At 43.7% G+C, this 20,883-nt stretch overlaps 1 protein-coding gene across 1 annotated transcript; it reads right to left on the bottom strand.

The window, feature by feature from the left end:
* Positions 1-3,429: 3,429 nt before the first annotated feature.
* On the bottom strand, positions 3,430-19,415 carry LOC144501596 (uncharacterized). The gene is made up of 2 exons (XM_078225464.1): positions 19,109-19,415; positions 3,430-7,796 (listed from the first exon to the last, which is right to left on the bottom strand). The coding sequence occupies exons 1-2, from the start codon at positions 19,359-19,361 to the stop codon at positions 7,435-7,437; spliced, it is 615 nt and encodes a 204-aa protein (XP_078081590.1). The 5' UTR covers positions 19,362-19,415; the 3' UTR covers positions 3,430-7,434.
* Positions 19,416-20,883: the final 1,468 nt, after the last annotated feature.

The raw sequence follows: 20,883 nt of genomic DNA, 5'->3' as shown, positions 1-20,883 counted from the left end.
TAATCTTGGTTAATTGGAGCAAATCACTCAGGCTTAAATCGTCTGTTTCCAGAAAAGTGGTAGTAATTGACAAAACTATCACATTTTTCAAGAAGTATAGTAAAATTTATGATGAAATCCTGTTCGGCCTAACCTCAGCAATTGCCAGTATATGCATCTCTGGATCAAAATTGTGGATGAGCCCCCATTTTGTTGCAATCTCAGTAAAAACCAGTAACTTTTGTTTTCAAAAGTAGACAAAATTGGAAGTCCCAGTTATCCACTGAAACTCTGAGGGCACAGGATTCTGTAGTTAAAAACAGAAGAATGCTTTACTGTACAAATGTCAACAAAACAAATACTAAATGCTATCTATCCTATGCTTTAACATCTAGAATTAATTAGTTAAATATGAATTAACAGTTGAATATAAACTAGAAATTGCAAATTTAAATGGTCGATACAACAAAAGCAGATCTTACAAATTGGCTCAGCAGTCCATTCAGATTTTAATGATCACCTGAGAGTTATAAAGTCCTTCAAACTCTGACTTCCTGAAATATATGTTCAACTCCCTTCCTTTGAGGGCCCAGTTTGATCCCACAGCAGCGCACAACCGACCTGAGTTTCATGGGCAATGGGCCTCACCATAAATGGCATTTGGCTGTAAAACCTGTTCAACTCAGTCTGGCTAAGGAAAGCCCACCAACGTTAACTTCCAGTAACAGAAATCACTGCATCAAATTATTATCCGCTTCTGAATCTGGATAGTACTCCTCAGTCATCTTCAGCTTGCTTGTGCTGCATCAATGACCTCAACAGCTGCTACTACTACATGGACTGATTCAAAGAACTGTGTCCTTTTACCGCTTTCAACAAGATTTCTTTCGATTTCCCAAACTTTTTTTTGTTGTTTCCTATGAAACTGGTAACTTTCTAGATTTGCCTTTTCTGTTTCCTTTTTAGTTTCATTTCTCAGTTCAGTTTCTGTTCTGAGATATGATGTGCCTCACGTTATGATCCCAGTTGATGTTACTACTGGGTGGGAAGATTCCAGAATGGAACCCTGGCTTAATAGACTCACTTTACTTTTTTTTAGAAAACATGGAAGAACAGTCAAGGGCTGCCAATTAGCTTTTAACAACAAAACATTTATTAAACATGAAAAGTTTGATAATACAATGCTCCTTCACTCCAACCTATGTTGACAATTGTAAACAGATTTCAGTGATAACATAGGTTACATGATATATCTTATGCTATAATGTTCTTGGCAAATACACAGTCCCTGTAACCCAACAGGCTAACTATGGTCAAACACCCCACTCTGAATCTCAGTGACAAATTCCACTCAATCAATCCTCTGGATTTCTCCTCAAATTCCCCCCAGATGATTGCCACACAAATGTTTCCAAATTCTGCTCGAAAAAGGCATGCTTTAAAATCTTTTATCAACCAATGCTTTCTTTCAACTGTTTCCTCAAGGATCCAACTCCACATTTTCCAACTCTCCTTTCAGTATTCCCTTGTCTTGAATTGCCAAAAGCATCCAAACTTCTCCACAAAATCTGAGGTATCCAGTGCCCAACAGAATACTATTGTTTCAAAGACTGGGAATAAGGATACCAAACATTACAATTGCTTCAATATGTTTGGCTTTTCCATAGCCAATTTCACCCAGGTCTGCACTTTCATTTCTGTCTTTAGCTTCAGTGACCAGTACCTGTTCCAATGGCAGTTGTTCTTTGTTTCTTTGACTTCAAATTTCCTGGAAATTTCTAGTTTCTAGACCTTAGCTTCTCTGGAACTTGCTTTCGTTCCCATTACTCTAAAGCTTTCCTATTTCTAGCAGAGCTGAGAGCTGTTGTCTCTCTAACTTCCTATCTTCAATTGCCTGTAAATTCAGTTTAAAGCACACTCTAAAGGTCTTTCTACCCTAAAGGTTTCCCTGGTTGCTAAGCAACATCTCATTCTTTCTCCAAGCTCATATTTACTTTTCCCATTGTATATCCTCCCTCAGCACAATAGAGACACAGTTCAAACCGAATCCAAACAGCCCCATACATGTAAACACCTTTGTTTAACATGAATCTAACTAGAGTTGTCCCCTTTCCTACACACACTAAATTAAACCCCACTTAAATCTATACCTTATTTCTAATATTCAACAATACAAATATAGATCACTTAAACCTACCTGTTTCCTGACACTCAAAAACATACAAATTAAATTTAAAAGTACAAATTCCCTCAATGTTATATCAGCAATTGAAAGGTAATTACAATTCATTTGGCCCCACTGGTCCATGATAGAGTTTATGCTCCAGAAGAGCTTCCTTCCACATGTCTTTATCTAACCCTGCCAACATACCCTTCCATTGCTTTCTCATTATCTAGCTTCCCCTCCAGGGCATCTGTACTATCTGCCTGTGAATAGCGAGTTCCACATTCCCACCACTAAAAATAGTATTATCTGGCCATTGCCGCGTTTTTTTGTTTGCGGGTGTTTGTTGAGTTAAGTTGGCTGCTCCACTTCCCTGCATTATAATGAATACACTTCAAAAAGTACTACTTTGGCTGCAAAGCAACTTGAGATATCTGATCATTGTCAAAAGTGCCATTTCACTGCAGTCTTTTACTATGCAGATAAAGAAATTTCTCCTCAATTTCCTATTGGACTCATTCATGGCTATCTTAAATTTATATTTATAGCTTCAGAATACAGACACAGTGAAAAGGATCTGTTACACTTTTTTTTTTTGAATCCTCAAATAAATGATTTTCCAACTTTCCCCAATGGGCCTGTTCAGATTTATGTGGTCAGTGGTTGAGCCATCTATCTCAAGATGCCTAGTTAGATCTCTGAACGAATTGTTGCTTGGGTGTTTGGCTGCAACACCTTTTTTAGGATGCAAAAAAAAAAGCACCCAGAATTCGTTCTGTTGATCGGCCCAGCAAACTCCCTGTCCCCCGTGCCACTCACCAGGTCAGTGGCTCAGCTGGAGGGACAATTGACTGGAGGCAGGATACACTGGACGGGCAATGGGTTGGAGGAGCAATGGACTGGATGGAGGGGAAATAGGTTGGTGGGGAAATAGGTTGGTGAACCAATTAACCAACACTGGAATTCGGTGGCAGGATTAATTGATTGTGATATATCCTAGGAATCAAAAGGTCTTAGTGCAGGTAGAACTAATGGAATTAACTGAAATGGATTGAGCTGGTGATGGACTGAAATGACCAATTGATGTTTATGAATGGTGGAGGGAGGTTTATGATGGAAAAGGCAGATGAGGAACTGAAATGAGCTGGTGGAAAGATCCGGGGAGTGTTCTTATGATGGATGGAGCTGGTGATAAATGAAATGGATGGTGAACGGAAGTGATTCATTTAATGATGGAAAAAGATGTATTTTGTCCTCTTGTTCAATGAAGCAAAAGCAGAGTAAATGGGAAACAACTTTGGTGTTGTAACATTTATTTCAGTTGGTTTACATTTTGAACAAATGTTCAGTCTTAGTAGACTTGCAGTTTTAACGCATCTTAAGTGTATAACTGATTCTAACTATGCTGATGGTGTACACCTAAGAGGAGCATAAAATAAGGTATACATTCGTGCAAAAACATTCAGAAAAATGCATCTTCTAATTACAGCAGCAGTGCATTTTATTAGACACATTTAGTATTGTGATACTCGGACAATTTTGAGACATAAATTCCTTGTAACAAAGACTGACGTGACCTTTCCGGAGCTTCTGGCTTTAAACCATGTGATTTCTGAAGGTGCTCTGGTTCTTAGACTTTTAATGACCCACTCTCCCATCCATCCAGGAAGAGGAACTTATCATCCAGGACTCAAATAGGCAAATAAATACTGGCTTGGATTAAAGATTCACTTTTTCGGGAAATCTGTGCCCTGAAGTTAACAAAATGAGCCAGGTTGTCAAATTGCTACTCTCAAATAGAAGCAGGAAGCATACCTTGCCATCAGTTTTTACCCAAGAGGATGACCATGGAATAAGAGGTAAGTCCTGACTTTATTTGTTCACAGGATATGAGTTTTTCTGGCATTTTCAGCCATCCTTAATTGTCCTTGAAGAGATGATTAAAATGAGGTAAGAAATATTGTAAATAAAAGGAAAGTTGGAGAGAATTTAGGTTAGCTAAGGAGGGAGAAAACTCCAGGATCCTAAGAGAAATGGGCATAAAAAGGAAAGGCCTTGAGCAAATAGGTGTGTGCTCCAGTTGGCAGGATATGATTCAAGATGTCCATCAGGATCTGTACTGGACCACTTTTCGTGATATAAATAACTTGGATGAACAACTATAGAACGTCGTTCATTTGCTCATGACACTGAATTAGGTAACACAGTAAATTATGTAGATGGGAGGAGAAAGTATCAAAGGCATATCAATAGATCAAGTAGGCAACACTGCAGCAGCTATGTTTTATGCCCACTCTTTAGACTCAAAAAAGACCCAAATCATTATGGTTTATCATAGGGTGATGTATACGATGTAAAAATGAAGTGCTTACTGTAACACTTAAGACTGTAACACTGGCAATTTAATTATATTCAGGGCTTGATTGCAAAGGGTAAGAGTACAAAACCATACTTAGCCTCTCACAAAGGAGTGTGGGGTGCAAAGTGTTTTGTAAGTCGTACAAAGCTAGGAACTGCGGAGAAGGATTTAGGAGTCCTTGTACAGAAATTGCTGGTGAACAAGTACAAGAAAATAATAGAAGTGTCTGATGGAATGCTGTCCTTTACCCGGAGACTGGAATACAAACGGGTAGGTGTTATTGTTCAGTGATATAAAGCTCTGGTTAGGCCGCTCCAGAGTGAGTGTTCAGTTTGGGCACTATACCTCAGGAAATATATATTGATATTGAAGGGGGTACAATTTAGATTCAGAATAATTAGAGGGTTAGATTATGAGGTCCGGTTACAGTTAAGGTCTGCATTGCTTAACTATTGAAGATTAGAGGGCAATATAATTGAGGAGTTTAAGACGATTAAAGGATTTGATAGGGTAGACAAAGAGAATCAATTTCATTTGGTGGAGTCTAGAATAAGTGAACCATCTTACCATGCTATTCAGATTGACACAGTAAGAAGTCTCACAATACCAGGTTAAAGTCCAACAGGTTTATTTGGAATCATGAGCTTTCGGAGCGCTGCTCCTTCCTCAGGTGAGACGTTAGGGAGCACCTCTTCACTCAAAGCGTAGTGGAAATCTGGAATTCTTTGTCCCAAAAGGATGTGGAGATAGTTAAGTCAAGATCTATCTGAATGGTGGAACAGGCCTGTGGGGTTAAATGGCTTACTTCTGTTCCTATGTTCTTAGGTTTCTAATATCAGTTGGCATTATTTTCCTGTGTTTTGAGTGTAGTCATCTATAATAGCCCCTCCCGCACTCTACTGGCAGTGTTTACCTGATATGTGTTTTCCCACAGTCCCCACCTCCCTAAACCACTCAAGCAGACTATTGTGCCTGATTGAATGATTTTTCACTGGCTCCCTTTTGACCTCGGCTCCAATTTTATCTTTTATGCCCACAGCTTTTTGTTTCCCTTGGTTTGCATGCAGCAGTACTCAAGAAATTAATCCTTAATTCTTGCAGACTCCAGGTCATATGAACATACAAACGTACAAATTAGGAGCATGAATGGACCATTTGGCCCCTCGAGCCTGCTCCATCACTTAATAAGGTCTTGGCTGATTCGATTGTGGCCTCAACTCTAATTCCCTGTCTACCACCATTTACTTTTGACTCCCTTGTCAATCAAGAATCTGTCTAACTCAACCTTAAAATGATTCAATAACCCTGCTTCCAGTGCTCTGAGGAAGAGAATTCCACAGACTAACGATCCTCTGAGAAAAAACATTCTCCTCACTTCCGACTTAAATGAGAGACCCCTTATTTTTAGAAGTGTCACCCACTACTCTCCCCTGTAAAGGGAAACATCCTCTCGGCATCGACGCTATCAATTCCCCTCAGGATCTTTGAGTGTTTCAATAAGATCACTTCTCATTCTTCTGAGTGCCAATGGATATCAGCCTAACTTTTCCTCATCAGATAATCACTTTATCCCAGGAATCGAATGAACTTTCTCTGAATTGCTTCTAAGGCATTTATATCCTTTCTTAAATAAGGAGACCAAAAATATACACACTACTCGAGGGCCAGAATTTTACACTCCCCGCTGGTGGATATTTAGGGTAGGAGTGAGTGGGAAATTGCAGGGACGGGATTCCCTCTGGGCTCCTGCCCACTCCGACCTCGCAACGAATTTAAGCTGGAGCATGCAAGGCTTCGAATGAGAAGCCCATCCTTGCCCCAATTGAGGCCCTTAAGCAGCCATTAATTGGCCACTTAAAGGCTGTTTCCTGCCCAGCCTCAATTTTTCGGCTGCTGGAAGATGGACCTTCTTGGGGGGGGGGAAGCCAAAAGTAACAAAGTTGCATTTCAGGTGAGAAAGCAGGGAAGCATGCCTCCATCAGAAGCCCCCTTCTGAAATTGGGCACCTTCCCTTTTATGGTCCATTAGCTTCCAGATATCCATCCCCTGTCCTGGTCTCTTCCCCAGGATTCCAGCGACCCCATTTGTGGCTCTCCAGACCCTCCCCTCCCAGGATGCCATGAACCTACCTGGGCCTCCCTTTCCTGGACTTGGTCCCTAAAGTGTTCTTGAACAACTTCTGTCCACTGCAGCACTGCTATTGAAGAGACTGGAAAGCTGCCAGCCAATCAGATCTCTAAGGTGGGTCTTCCTCCTAAGTGACGGGCAGGTGTCCCACCTGCAGTCACTCAACATTCATTGGAGTGTAAAATGGCTGTGGGGCACCCGGAGCCGTGCGGCGTTGCGTTCCCTACCAACTGTTTGGATAGCCCCCACCATCTGAAAAATTCAGGCCCAAATGTGATCTCACCGATGTCCTGTACAACTGGAGCAAAACTTTCCTACTTTTATATTCCATTCTCCTCGGGATTACCAAGAACCCTTCATTTACCTTCCTAATCAGGGCAATTCTGGGCTGATTGGCAACCTTTCGATGTTAACTTACATTGACTGCTTGGCTTGACACACAATAGAATTGAGAAGTGGGTGAGGCCCTCATATTTTGATCTACAGGGAGTCAAAGGTTATGGGGAGAAGGCCTCAATCAGATCTGCTGTTATCTCATTGAATTACGGAGCAAACTCGAGGGGCAAAATGGATGTTATTACATTGAACTCAGACTTACATAGAACAATCACATATAAAAAATAGAAGATCATCCTCTCTCTATAAAACAAGGGGTCCCTAATATTTCCGAGGACCCCACTTTATCAAAGGTCTATCTTCTGTCCAACAACAGTCTTCATTTAACCCCTTTTCCAAATAACTTTGGAAAAATGCTACATTTTTAATTGACTGTGAACACATTGCCCAATGTCCTTCATGAGAGGGGCTACTTGATCCTGGACCATATGGTCGCCAAGAATGGTGGGCATTTAAGGGTGCTGTTCAGCGAGTCACATGATGTGGAAATAGTGTCCTGGCAGGTGACCTGCACGCAGAATGTATTGGTTGTGGCTTTGAAAGGGTTTGTCATGTCGAATTTGATGCCACACTCCTCACTCATTATTGAGCTGGTGAGCTCTGGGGTCTTGTGTACGCCTTGAACTGGCGTAGCCGTGGCTGAACTCAGTTCATAACTGGCAGACGAGTTGACTTTTTCCTTGTTGGTGTCTAAGAACACAAAGGCTTTGTCCAGCCGCTCTCCGTTCCTGCAGCGCAAGTAAGAAGGCCAACAATATTCGTTCTCTCTGGCTGTTGGAGTAAGAGAAGGAAGATGGTTAGAATGATTTCACTTGAACTTTAATTGGAGGTGCTCTCTTTCTGTTGAGACATTAAACCAAGGAACAGCCCATCATCTCAAGTGGCTGTAAAAGGTCCTGTGATATTCACAGAAGTGAAGGGGACTTCTCACTGATGTCCAGGCCAATATTCATCCCTCAACTAATGTCACTTAAAAGAGATTATCTATTCCAGTTCATATTGCTGTTTTTGGGAGCTTGCTGCATGCAAGTTAATGTCGGTATTTCCTACATTATGGCAGTGATTACATTTCCAAAAGTAATTTGGGAGAGTATTAAAATATACAAGTGTAGATTTTGGACTGCCATCTTTCAACCCCTTCCTGGCACTTGTCACTTGTTCCACAGTTGTTCATGAACAACACTGTATGCAATCAGGAATAAAAATATCAACATTGATTTTGTTGTATTTACAGTGGTTATATGTTGTAATCCCTACAATCATAGAACATAGAAAAAATACAGCACAAACAGACCCTTCGGCCCACAAGTTGCGCCGGTCATGTCCCTACCTACCTAGGCCTATATATAGGCTTACCTATAACCCTCAATCCTATTAAGTCCCATGTACTCATCCAGAAGTCTCTTAAAAGACCTTATCGAGTTTGCCTCCACCATCACTGACGGCAGCCAATTCCACTCACCCACCACCCTCTGAGTGAAAAACTTACCCCTGACATCTCCTCTGTACTTACTCCCCAGCACCTTAAACCTGTGTCCTCTCGTAGCAGCCATTTCAGCCCTGGGAAAAAGCCTCCGAGAATCCACCCGATCTATACCTCTCAGCATCTTGTACACCTCTATCAGGTCACCTCTCATCCTTCGTCTCTCCAAGGAGAAAAGACCGAGCTCCCTCAGCCTATCCTCATAAGGCATGCCAACCAATCCAGGCAACATCCTTGTAAATCTTCTCTGCACCCTTTCAATCATTTCCACATCCTTCCTGTAATGACCAGAACTGAGCACAGTACTCCAAGTGGGGTCTGACGAGGGTCTTATAAAGCTGCATCATTATCTCCCGACTCCTAAACTCAATCCCTCGATTGATGAAGGCCAGCACACCATACGCCTTCTTAACCACCTCCTCTACCTGCGAGGCTGATTTAAGAGTCCTATGGACCCGGACCCCAAGGTCCTTCTGATCCTCTACACTGCTAAGAGTCTTACCCTTGATATTATACGCCTTCATCCCATTTGACCTGCCAAAATGGACCACTACACATTTATCCGGGTTGAAGTCCATCTGCCACTTCTCCACCCAGTCTTGCATCCTATCTATGTCACACTGCAGCTTCTGACATCCCTCCAACCTATCCACAACACCACCAACCTTTGTGTCGTCGGCAAACTTACCAACCCATCCCTCCGCTTCCTCATCCAGGTCATTTATGAAAATGACAAACAGCAAGGGTCCCAGAACAGATCCCTGGGGCACTCCACTGGTGACCGACCTCCATTCAGAAAAAGACCCATCTACAACCACTCTCTGTCTTCTACAGGCAAGCCAGTTCTGAATCCACAAGGCAACAGCCCCTTGGATCCCATGCCCTCTCACTTTCTTGAGAAGTCTTGCATGGGGGACCTTATCGAACGCCTTGCTGAAGTCCATGTAAACCACATCTACCGCTTTTCCTTCGTCACTGTGTTTAGTCACATTTTCAAAGAGCTCCTCCAGGCTCATAAGGCACAATTTGCCTTTGACAAAGCCGTGCTGACTACTTTTGAGCATACTAAACTTCTCTAAATGTTCATAAATCCTGTCCCTCAGGGATCTTCTCCATCAACTTACCAACCACTGAGGTTAGACTCACCGGTCGGTAATTTCCTGGGCTATCCCTATTCCCTTTCTTGAATATAGGAACCACATCCACAATCCTCCGGAACCTCTTCCGTCTCCATCGACGATGCAAAGATCATCGCCAGAGGCTCTGCAATCTCTTCCCTCGCCTCCCACAGTAACCTGGGGTACATCCCATCTGGTCCCGGTGACTTATCTATCTTGATGCTATTCAAAATTTCCAACACATCCTCTTTCTTAATGTCCACATACTCAATCTTTTCAGTCTGCCTCAATCCTGTAGTACAACCACCCAGGTCTTTTTCCACCATGAATACCGAGGTAAAATATTCATTAAGCACCTCTGCTATTTCTTCCGGTTCTGTACAGACTTTCTCACCTTCACCTTTTATAGGTCCTATTCCTTCACATCTCATCCTTTTACTCTTCACATATTTATAGAACGCCTTACGGTTCTCCTTATTTCTTACCTGCCAAGGCCTTCTCGTGACCCCTTCTGGCTCTCCTAATTTCTTTCTTAAGTCCCTTCCTACAAGCCGTATACTCATCTGGATCCCTATCATCGCCTAGCTCTCTGAACCTTTTGTACGCTTTCCTTTTCTTTCTCACTAGGTTCAGCGCAGCTTTCGTGCACCACGGTTCCCGTAACCTACCAACACCTCCCTGTCTCATCGGAACGTTGTCATGCAGAACTCCAGACAAACATTCCTTGAAAATCTGCCACCTTACTTCAGTACTTTTCCTCGAGAATGCCTCCTTCCAATTTACGCCTCTAATCTCCTGCCTGATGGCTTCATATTTCCCCTTACTCCAGATAAACACTTTCCTAGCTTGCCTGATCCTATCTCTTTCCAATGCTAGCGTAAAGGAGATAGAGTTATGATCACTATTCCCAAGATGCTCCCTCACTGAGAGATCCGACACCAGTCCAGGCTCATTAGCCAGTACCAGATTGAATACAGCCTCTCCTCTTGTAGGCTTATCCACATGCTGTGTCAGGAAACCCTCCTGAAAACACCTAACAAACTCCTCCCCATCCAAACCCCTTACCCTAGGGATATTCCAATCGATGTTTGGGAAATTAAAGTCTCCCATCACGACAACCCTGTTATTCCTACATCTCTCCAGGATCTGTTTCACTATCTGCTCCTCAACATCCCTGTTACTATTGGGCGGCCTGTAGAAAACACCGAGCAGAGTTATCGACCCCTTCCCGCTCTGAACTTCCACCCACAGAGACTCCGTAGACAATCCCTCCACGGCTTCCACCTTCTCTACAGCTGTGACACTATCCCTGATCAGCAGTGCCACTCTCCCCCCCCCCCCCCCCCCCCCCCCCAATCTTTTGCCTCCCTCTGTCCTTTCTGAAACATCTGAAACCCGGCACCTGAAGTATCCAGTCCTGTCCCTGTCCCCAAGTCTCCGTAATGGCCACCACATCACACTTCCAAGCATCGATCCACATGATGCCCCTTGATGGGTATACAAGGTGTATTTTCATGGAGTGAAGAGCTGGATTGCTGTCGGTGTTACTAATTGACCTGGATCTCTGGGAATTGGGTTTTGGAATTCTTTATCATAGCTGGAACCTGTTTGACTGCAATCTGGTCTTCCCTGGCACTATGGAGTGGGTAAATATGAAGGTTCATTGACTGGATTTTCCCCTTTCTGGCAGTGTATCCGTAGGGCTTCTGCCCATTACTTGGTGGGTGCTGGGAACTTTCTCACCATCAGGAGGGAGAACATCATTATCAACATGGACAATCGAGTGAGAACAGCACTGCAACACCAGAAGGCGCAAAGAGGTCATGAATAAAGTTGTCATAGGCCTCAGTTGAGGTCAAGGCCTACAAAAGCAAGTGTCTTGGTCACAGTTAGTGAGCTATTAAGTTGTTGCCTTTCCCTACTTTCTGTGCATGCAAATGTTTGTCCACATGGGTGTGCGTCTGCATGGATGTGCATCTGCATCTGTGTCTGCCCATAAGGGTGTGAGTCTTTCGGGTGTGTGTGCATACGTCTGCCTGTGCTGGTATTTGGGTGTGTGCATGTATTGAAGGGGATGGGTGGTATCTCGAGTACAGTCCACTCAAGGCTTTTGACATTCTTTCTCATCTAAATTTATCATTGTAACTTTTATTCCTTGTCCAGCTTTCCCTTAAATATATCTATAGTATTTGCTTCAACCATTCCCTATCGTAGTGAGTTCCACATTCTTGCAAATCTGAGAGTAAAGAACTTTCCTGAATCCCCTGTTGGATGTCTTGATAAGTATCTTATATTAACGTGACTCTTAGATTTTATCTGTAAATCCCCAGCTGTCTGTCTCTCTCTCTGCCAATTATTTGTTTCTCGCTCTCTCCGAAATCTTGCTTCATGGACTTCCCCTGTAGCAAAGCATGAGTCAGCTACTGAAGGTCAGAAAAGGTAGAAAATAAAAGGAGCACTTCTTTTCCTCTTCTCTAAACTCCCTCTCACCAAACTCCACATTTGCAATCTAATACAGCCCAAAAGAGCACCCCAGTGCAGACCTCTTGAAGTTTAATGCTATCCTCCTCGCAGTTAACAAATCTTGCAAGTGTTGTCATGTGCAAATTTTGAAGTTGTGCCCTGTGCATCCAAGTCGAGGTCATTAGTATGCATCATGAAAAGCAGACCTTTTCATGAGGTCCCACTATAATCCCACTATAAACCTTTCCTTAGTCCAAAATGCAACCTTCACTGTTGTGTTTACAGTCACTCAGACAATTTTGTATCATGTTGTCTTTAATTTCATGAGCTCTAACTTTACTAACAAACCTGCTGCATGGCATTTTATTAAATGCCTTTTGGAAGTCTATGTACATCATTTCAGCCACATTACCCTGTTCAATGACCTGTTACCTCATCAAAAAACTCAAGCAAGTTAGTTAAACATGGGTGACTGTGTGGAGCCTGCACATTCTCCCCGTGTCTGCATGGGTTTCCTCCCACAGTCCAAAGATGTGCAGGTTAGGTTCATTGACCATGCTAAATTGACCCTAGTGTCAGCGGGATTAGCAGGTAAATGAGGGAATCAGACCTGGGTGGGATTGTGGTCGGGACAGACTCGATGGGCTGAATGGCCTCCTTTTGTACTGTAAGGATTCTATGATCCTCCGGATGCTCCGGATTCCTCCTAGTGTCTAAAGATGTGCAGTTTAGGTGCATTGCTAGGCTCAATTGCCTCTTAGATGTCATGGTTAGATGGATTAGCCATGGTCAATGTGTGGGGTTACAGGGATGACAACCTCAGTAAGAAACTCTGAGAGTTGATGCAGACTCATAGAATCCTACAGTGCAGAAGGAGGCCATTCGGCCCAACGAGTCTGCACCGACCACAATCCCACCCAAGCCCTATCCCCATAACCCCATACATTTACCCTAGTTAGTCTCCTTGGCACTAAGGGGCAATTTAGCATGGCCAATCTACCTAACCCGCACATCATTGGACTGTGGGAGGAAACTGGAGCACCCGGAGGAAACTCACACAGACATGGGAAAAATGTGCAAACTCCACACAGGCAGTGACCCAAGCCAGGAATCGAACCTGGGTCCCTGGCACTGTGAGGCAGCAATGCTAACCACTGTGCCACCGTGCTGCCCCTGGGCTGAATGGCTCTTCTGCATAGTAAGGATTCCATGATTTGTTCTTAACAAATCCGTGCTAACTTTCCTTAATTAATCTGTCTTTGCCCAAGTGACTGTTTATTTTTTCCTAATGATTATTCCTAAATTTCCCCAACACTGAGGTATTGCAGTTACTGTGCTTATCCTGACACACCTTTTTGAACAGGGATGTAATATCTACACACTCTCCAGTCCTTTTGCACTACCTCAGTATCAAAGGATTATGATATTATGGTCAATGCCTTCACAATTTCCACCCTTACTTCCCTCGGTCTCCTTGGTCCAAGTGCCTTAGCAACTTTAAGTACAGCCTGACAAACTTTCGCCCCTCAATTATCTCAAACACCTCTTTGTTAACTATGACTTAGGCAGTATTTTCTTCCTTGGTAAAAACAGAATGTACCTGTTTGATACCTTCACCATGCCCCTACCTACATGTGTAAATTCACTTTGGATCCAAGTTTTCCCCAATCCACCATTTTACTAGAAGAGAGAGAGTGTGCGCGAGGGGTGGGGGAAAAGAGAGTGTGAGCGAGCAATGGGAAGAGAGAGAGAGTGTCTGCGAGCGATGGGGGAAAGAGAGAGAGAGTGTAGGCGAGCAATGGGAAGAGAGATAGAGTCTGCGAGCGATGGGGGAAAGAGAGAGAGAGAGTGTCTGCGAGTGATGGGGGAAAAAGAGAGAGAGAGTGGCTGCGAGCGATGGGGGAAAGAGAGAGTGTGCGCGAGCGATGGGGGGAAGAGAGAGAGAGAGTGCGAGCGATGGGGGAAAGAGAGAGAGCGTGCGCGAGCGATGCTGGAAGGAGGGGGTGGGGAGGAAGAGTGTAAATCTTCACTGGCAGTTGCAATTGCTTGGTATCACCCTAACTGTTTGCCACATCTTCATTTTGGTAGAATCAGCAACTACTGACAATTTAATTTGCATTCCAATATCCAAGTCATCTGTGAATCAAATTATCAATAAAAAGCGCCACTGACTCTTGGAAAACCCCGCCCAGTCTGAAAGATAACCCGTGACCCTGACTCACTGAGCAGGATTTTCCGGCCACGCTTGCTGCAAGGCTGGAAATTCCCGCTCAAGGTCAATGGACCTTTGCATGATCCGACCCCGCCTGCTACAATCCCGTGGCAGGCAGGACAGGAAAATTCCACCCACCATTTTCTGCTCTTTTAACTATTTTTTAATTCAAGCTCCAATTTCATGAGCTTCATGAGATGATCAGCCTTTTCTGTGGTATTTTGTCAAATGTTTCCTTATAGTCCATATCCACTGCATTATCGTCAACACCCTCTGTTATTTTATCAAATAATTAGATTAGTCAAGCACAATGCTTGTTAAAAATCCATGTTGGCTTACCTTAGTTACCTTGAACTTCTCAAAGTGCCTGTTAACATTTTCCCCTGATTATTGTATCAAAAACCTTATCCAGTACTGACTGGCCTGTAGTCACTGGAAACTAACCACCACCTGCGGACATGCACAAAAGTCATAGTCTATAGGGTAGTTGTCCTCCTGATCCTCCTGTACGGTTGTGAAACCTATGTAACCTATCATCGATATATGAGAAAACTCGCCCTGTACCTTCAGAGCTGCTGACGGAAGAATGGATGAATTGCCATACGAACATGTGTCTTCAAGGAAGCAAGGGTCCAGAGTACTGAGATGACCAGCTCATCCAACAACTGTAGTGGACAGGCTATTGCATCAGAATATTGAATCCATACCTTCTGAGGGCACCCAGTTCTCTAAACTGGTCAAGATCAGAGGAAAGCAAGCAGAAAATTTTCAAAGATACCTTGAAAGACTATTTGAAGAAGATTGGATTTGACCTCAACAGCTGGGAAGAGAGCTCAGTGGACCACCTATGATGGCAAGCCCGGGCTTCAAGGTGGGTCTGGTTTTGCACCATAGTGGATAACACAAACTAAACATACAAACATTCAAAGTAGGAGCAGGGGTAGGCCATTCGGCCTATCGAGCCTGCTCCACCATTCAATATCATGGCTGATTTGCTGTCCCAAAGCCATACTCTCGCTTTCTCCCCATACTCCTTAAAGCCTTTAGTGTCCTGAAATCTATTTCTTAAATATATTCAGTGACTTGGCCTCCACTGCCTTCTGCGGTAGAGAATTCCAATGGTTCACCACCCCCAAGTGAAGAAGTTTCTCCTCATCTCAGTCCTAAATGGCTTACCCTGTATCCTGAGTCTGTGACCCCTTATTCTAGACCCCCAGCCAGGGGAAACATCATCCCTACATTCAGTCTGTCCAGCCCTATCAGAATTTTATATGTTTCAATGAGATCCCCGCTCATTCTTCTAAACGCCAGTGAATATAGGCCTAGTCAACCCAATTGCTCCTCATAACAACCCTGCCATCCTTGTAATCAGTCTGATGAATCTTCATTCTCCCTCTATGGGAAGTACTCCTTGCTTAGGTAAGGAGACCAAAACTGCACACAATACTCAAGGTGCAGTCTCACCTAGGCCCAGTATAGCTGCAGAAAGACTTCCTTGCTCCGGCACTCAAATCCACTTGCAATGAAGGCCAACATACCATTTGCCTGCCTAACTGCTAGATGTACCTAGTTGCTTTCAGTGGTGTACAAGAACAGCCAGGTCCCTTTATATATCAATATTTCCCAATCACCATTTAAGTAATACTCTGCCATTCTGTTTTTCCTACTGAAATGGATAACTTTGCACTTACCCACGTTGTACGGCATCTGCCACATATTTGTTCACCCACTCAACTTTTCTAAATCACCTTGAAGCCTCGTTACATCGTCCTCCCCACTCTCAATCTCATCTAGTTTTGTGTCATCATCAGAAATAATACTTGTGATTTCTTCATCCAAAGCATTGCTGTATATTGTGAATAGCTGGGACCCAAACACTGATCCCTGTGATACCCCACTAATCACCACCTACCACTCTGAAAAGCACTCCTTTATTCCTGTTTGCACATAATTGTCAATCCATGCCAATAAATTATCTTTAATTTCATGTGCTTTAGCTTTAATTCTGCATACTAACCTCTTATGTGGGACTTTATCAAAATTATCTGAAATTCCAAATACACCATGTCCACTAGTTCCCCCTTATCTATTATACTAGTTACGTCCTCAAAAAAAGCCAGGAGGTTTGTCAAACATGATTTCCCTATGTTGACTTTGTCTAATCTCATTGATATTTTCTAAGTGTCCTGTTATCACATCCTTTATTATTTTCTGACTACTGACGTTAGGGTAACTGGCTTGTAATTTCCTGCCTTCCTCCTCCCTCTTTTAAAAAGTGGGGTTACATTTGCCAACCTGCTGGAACTGTTCCAGAATCTACAAAATTTTGGAAGATAATAACTAATGCATCCACTGTTTCTAGAACCACTTCTTTTGGTGCCCGAGGATGTAGATCATCAGGCCCTGGGGATTTATTGATATCAGTCCTATTAATTTCTCCAGCACTCTTTTTTTAGTAATACTAATTTCCTTCAAGTTCTCCTTCTCACTGGACCCTTGAAAACTTAGCATTTCTGCAAGTTATTTGTGTTTTCCTCCATCAAGACATAACTAAAGTAGTTGTTTAATTGCTCTGCCATTTCTTTGTTCTCCATAATCAGTTCCCTTTTCTGAGCACTAAGGGACCTACATTTGTCTTCACTAATCTGTTTTTTTCTTAGAAGCTTTTACAGTCCACTTTTATGTTCCTGAAGATACATGAGCAGAAAGCTCAAGAAGATGCATAACCTCTCATTGACTACAAAGTGACTAATGACTGTCTGCCAATGCGGATTTTAGATTTTACCTTACTTCCCCTTCACCAACTCCTTTATCTTGCACTGTCTTCATCCCTATCTCTTACCACTTCCTTCACTCCACCTTTCTTTTTCCCTCTCACACCCCCTCTCCACTCTGTCTTCACAGCAAGCATCCTCCTTGCTCCAAGGAGCACCCGGATGCAGTTACTGGGATGCCTTTTTTGAATAATACTGTCACATTTGCCAATTGTCACCTGTCCCATATCTAGGGAAGATTCCAAAATTATGGAAACCCTGCTGTGACCCCCACTCTGTCTTCCTTTAGCAACCCAGGTATAAGCTATCCAGACCAGATGACTTATCCATTTTAAGCATAGCCAGAACATCCTGTCTATTCATTCTCTCCTCTTCCATTACCTCTACCATCTCCACTTGTAGCAATATTTTGTCACCCTCTTCTTAGTAAACATTGATACAAAGCACCCACTAAGTATTTCAGCATTATCTTGTACCCCTAAAGATGAAATTGCCTCAAACACACCCCACATCAAGCTCTTACTACCTACTTATTATTTACATGTGTCTATGTGTGTCTGTCTGGATTTGTCTGTGTATCCCTGTTTGTGTGTGTGTGTATATGTGCCTGTTTATTTGTGTGTGCATGTCATGTGCCTGGTGGTGTATGTATCTGCGTGGATGTCTTTTTGCTTGTCGGCAGGATTTTAGTGCAGGCTTTAGGACTTTTTCTTCAGGATGAAATGCGTGTGTTGAAAATGTGCTCGCCATGGGTGTGGTAAACCACTGTTATCTGTTGTGGTTAACCACTGTTCGTTAGTATTTATTATTACCTGTATATGTGGCACATCCCTGTCGGTTCCGCCCAAGACCCCTCCCCCTGGTCCGGGTATAAAGGCGGTGGCTCCTCCCTCTTGCCTTTAGTACGGACCAGATCTCTGACAGGGATGGCTCCAAGTTCTTGCTAATAAAAGCCTATTTGTCTTGCTCACAACTAGTCTTGACTTGATAGTGCATCAAAGGGGAAGGCTGTCTCGCTGATTTTAGTCGAGGTGGCTTCCTCATTGACTGTCTCTGGGCTTCCTGTCAAATTGCATGGGCAGAGTGCAGATCCTGTGGCTCAGTCAGAGCGTCTCTGAAACCTCGGCTGCACCATCAGGAGAGGCAAGCGCTGAAGAGGCAGGCCAGTGAACAATGGAGCACCTCAAACATGGAGACGCCTTTGGAAAGGTAAGCAAAGATTTAAAACCACATGCCATCCTGATGGCCCACTGTGAAAATCCTGCCTCTGGGCTAGTGGCCCCATCGAGACTCACTGCAGAGCTATCACGTCTGTCCATTCCCTGTCTCCATCCCCATAGTCCAATTCCCTATCTCCATCCGCATAGTCCAATCCCCTGTCTCCATCCCCATAGTCCAATCCCCTGTCTCCATCCCCATAGTCCAATTCCCTATCTCCATCCGCATAGGCCTGCAGCTTTATGATCAGATGCATACCCAAATTCTTTTTGAGATTATTCGTCATCTCTGCTTTCACCACCCTCGTAGGCAACGAGTTCAGAGCTTTGTAGCTGTGTTTGTCTGTGTGTGTGGCTGGGTGTCTGTGTGTGTGGCTGGGTGTCTGTGTGTGTGGCTGGGTGTCTGTGTGTGTGGCTGGGTGTCTGTGTGTGGGGCTGGGTGTCTGTGTGCGTGGCTGGGTGTCTGCATGCGTGAATGTGACTGGCTGTGCGTGTGTCTTTGTGTCTCTGGATGTGTTAGTGTTTGTGTTTCTCTGGGGTTGTGTATGTGTCCATGTGTGTGTCTGTTAATGTATGTTTGGCTATGTGCATTTTTGTCTGTCTCCCCCAGGGGATGTGATTTTGTATGTGTGCATCTGTGTCTGTGTCTTTGTGTGTCTGTGTTTGTGTGTGTGTGTTTAATTGTCTGTGTGCGTGTGGCTGTGTGTGCATGTGTCATATGTGCTGTGTGCGTATGGCTGTGTGCGCGTGTGTCTTTGTATGTGCTGTGTGTGTGTGTGGCTGTGTGTGTGTGGCTGTGCCCTTCCCCCTGTTTACCTGTCACTGAGTTATGCAAACGAACGGTCATTCTCTTCTGCTGTCGGAGGATCTTCATGTAAGTCAGCACAGTGCAGTTCAACATGCACTCGTTTGATGGAGGAAGCCGTTTGGGACCCTCCGATAATCTGCGTACTTCATTCTGGATAAGGCAGGGAGGCGATTCCAACGGTGCTACGCTGATGTCATGTGTACTGAAGCAAGTGGAAAGAAACCAGATACTGACTAACCCCCAAAGATAGGCCTGAGCCATTCTTACGAAGTCTCGTAAACGTCACTGCGATTGCTCATCTGTCAAAGCTGCTATGAATTTGCGGCCTTGGAGGTGGGAAAACGTTTATGAGCGACTTTTACAGCCCTCATAGGGCTGACGCGGACAAAGTTGGCGGTATGTTTGGAATCTCCTGGCAAAGGTGATACTGAGTAAACAGCAATATATCACCCTAGCTCATGGCCCATTTCACAGATGTGAAAGCCATTCGACCTGATAGTGGAGCTTAACCCTTTCAGTAGCATAATCCCAATGCTAGAATTTAAACAAAGTAACCTCTCCTCGAACTTCCTCTGCCATTTAAGACAATTGTAGCTAATCTGCCCTTCGGCTCCATTTATCCGTCTTTTCACCAAAGTTCACCCCTAGAAATTTAATTCCTTAAATACTCAACTGACCTCCAGTGTCCTCAACCCTTGTAGGGATAGGAGGCTAGCTGCAGATTTCCACTATCCTTTGTGTGATTAAACCACTTCCTGATTTCTCCGCTGCTACCAGTAACCCGCTGCTGTTGAGTGCGGGTTAGTGCCATGCCTGGCAGTGCACTTACCCCCAGGTCGCAAGGAGCTTTAGCTTCATCTTTCCATTCTGTAACCTCGCTGTGTGTTCAACAGGGTGGAAAGTACAGCTGGAAACGACAGACTGGTTTGTCTGCTCTCTCTCTCTCCTTGACCGATCAGCCCTGCCCAAAAATCCCCTGCCCAGAAAGCGCTGGGACGCTCCTGCTGAATGCATTGATTTATATCCCTGATGCTAAGCTGTGAATTCTGCCAGGATTCTTCAAAGGGAATGGAAAACTGCTGTCTCCAGATGTACAGAGAGAGAGAGACCCAAATGAACTATTTAAAAACAAAACAGAAATAGGTCAGTGACACCATAAGGATGAAAACAAGGAGAAAGTTCTCAAGTTATTTCCTGGGTAATAATTTGTTTTTAACTTGTTCATGGAGAGAGTTACAAGAGCGGTATTTATTGTTAATAATTGTCTCAGCCGTTGGATATAAGGGAGTAACTTGTTTGCCCATTTCTGAGCAATGGTTGCAATTCCATAAGAAGATAACTAGGAGAAGGAGTAGGCCATCTGGCCCCTTGAGCCTGCTCCGCCATTCAATAAGATCATGCCTGATCTTTTCGTGGATTCAGCTCCACTTACCCACCCGCTCACCATAACCCTTAATTCCTGTACTGTTCAAAAATGTATCTATCCCTGTCTTAAAAACATTCAATGAGGTAGCCTCAACTGCTTCACTGGGCAAGGAGTTCCACAGATTCACAATCCTTTGTGTGATGAAGTTCCTTCTCAACTCAGTCCTAAATCTGCTCCCCCTTATTTTGAGGCCATGCCCCCTAGTTCTAGTTTTGCCTGCCAGTGGAAACAACTTCCCTGCTTCTATCTTTTCTATTCCCTTCATAATCTTATATGTTTCTATAAGATCTCCCCTCATTCTTCTGAATTCCAATTAGTCCCAGTCTATTCAGTCTCTCCTCATAAGCCAACCCTCTC

Source organism: Mustelus asterias, chromosome 12 (assembly GCF_964213995.1).
Source record: "Mustelus asterias chromosome 12, sMusAst1.hap1.1, whole genome shotgun sequence".
Classification (NCBI taxonomy): domain Eukaryota; kingdom Metazoa; phylum Chordata; class Chondrichthyes; order Carcharhiniformes; family Triakidae; genus Mustelus; species Mustelus asterias.
The sequence above is the reverse complement of the archived record's forward strand: the minus strand, read 5'-3'. Positions and strand labels throughout refer to the sequence as shown.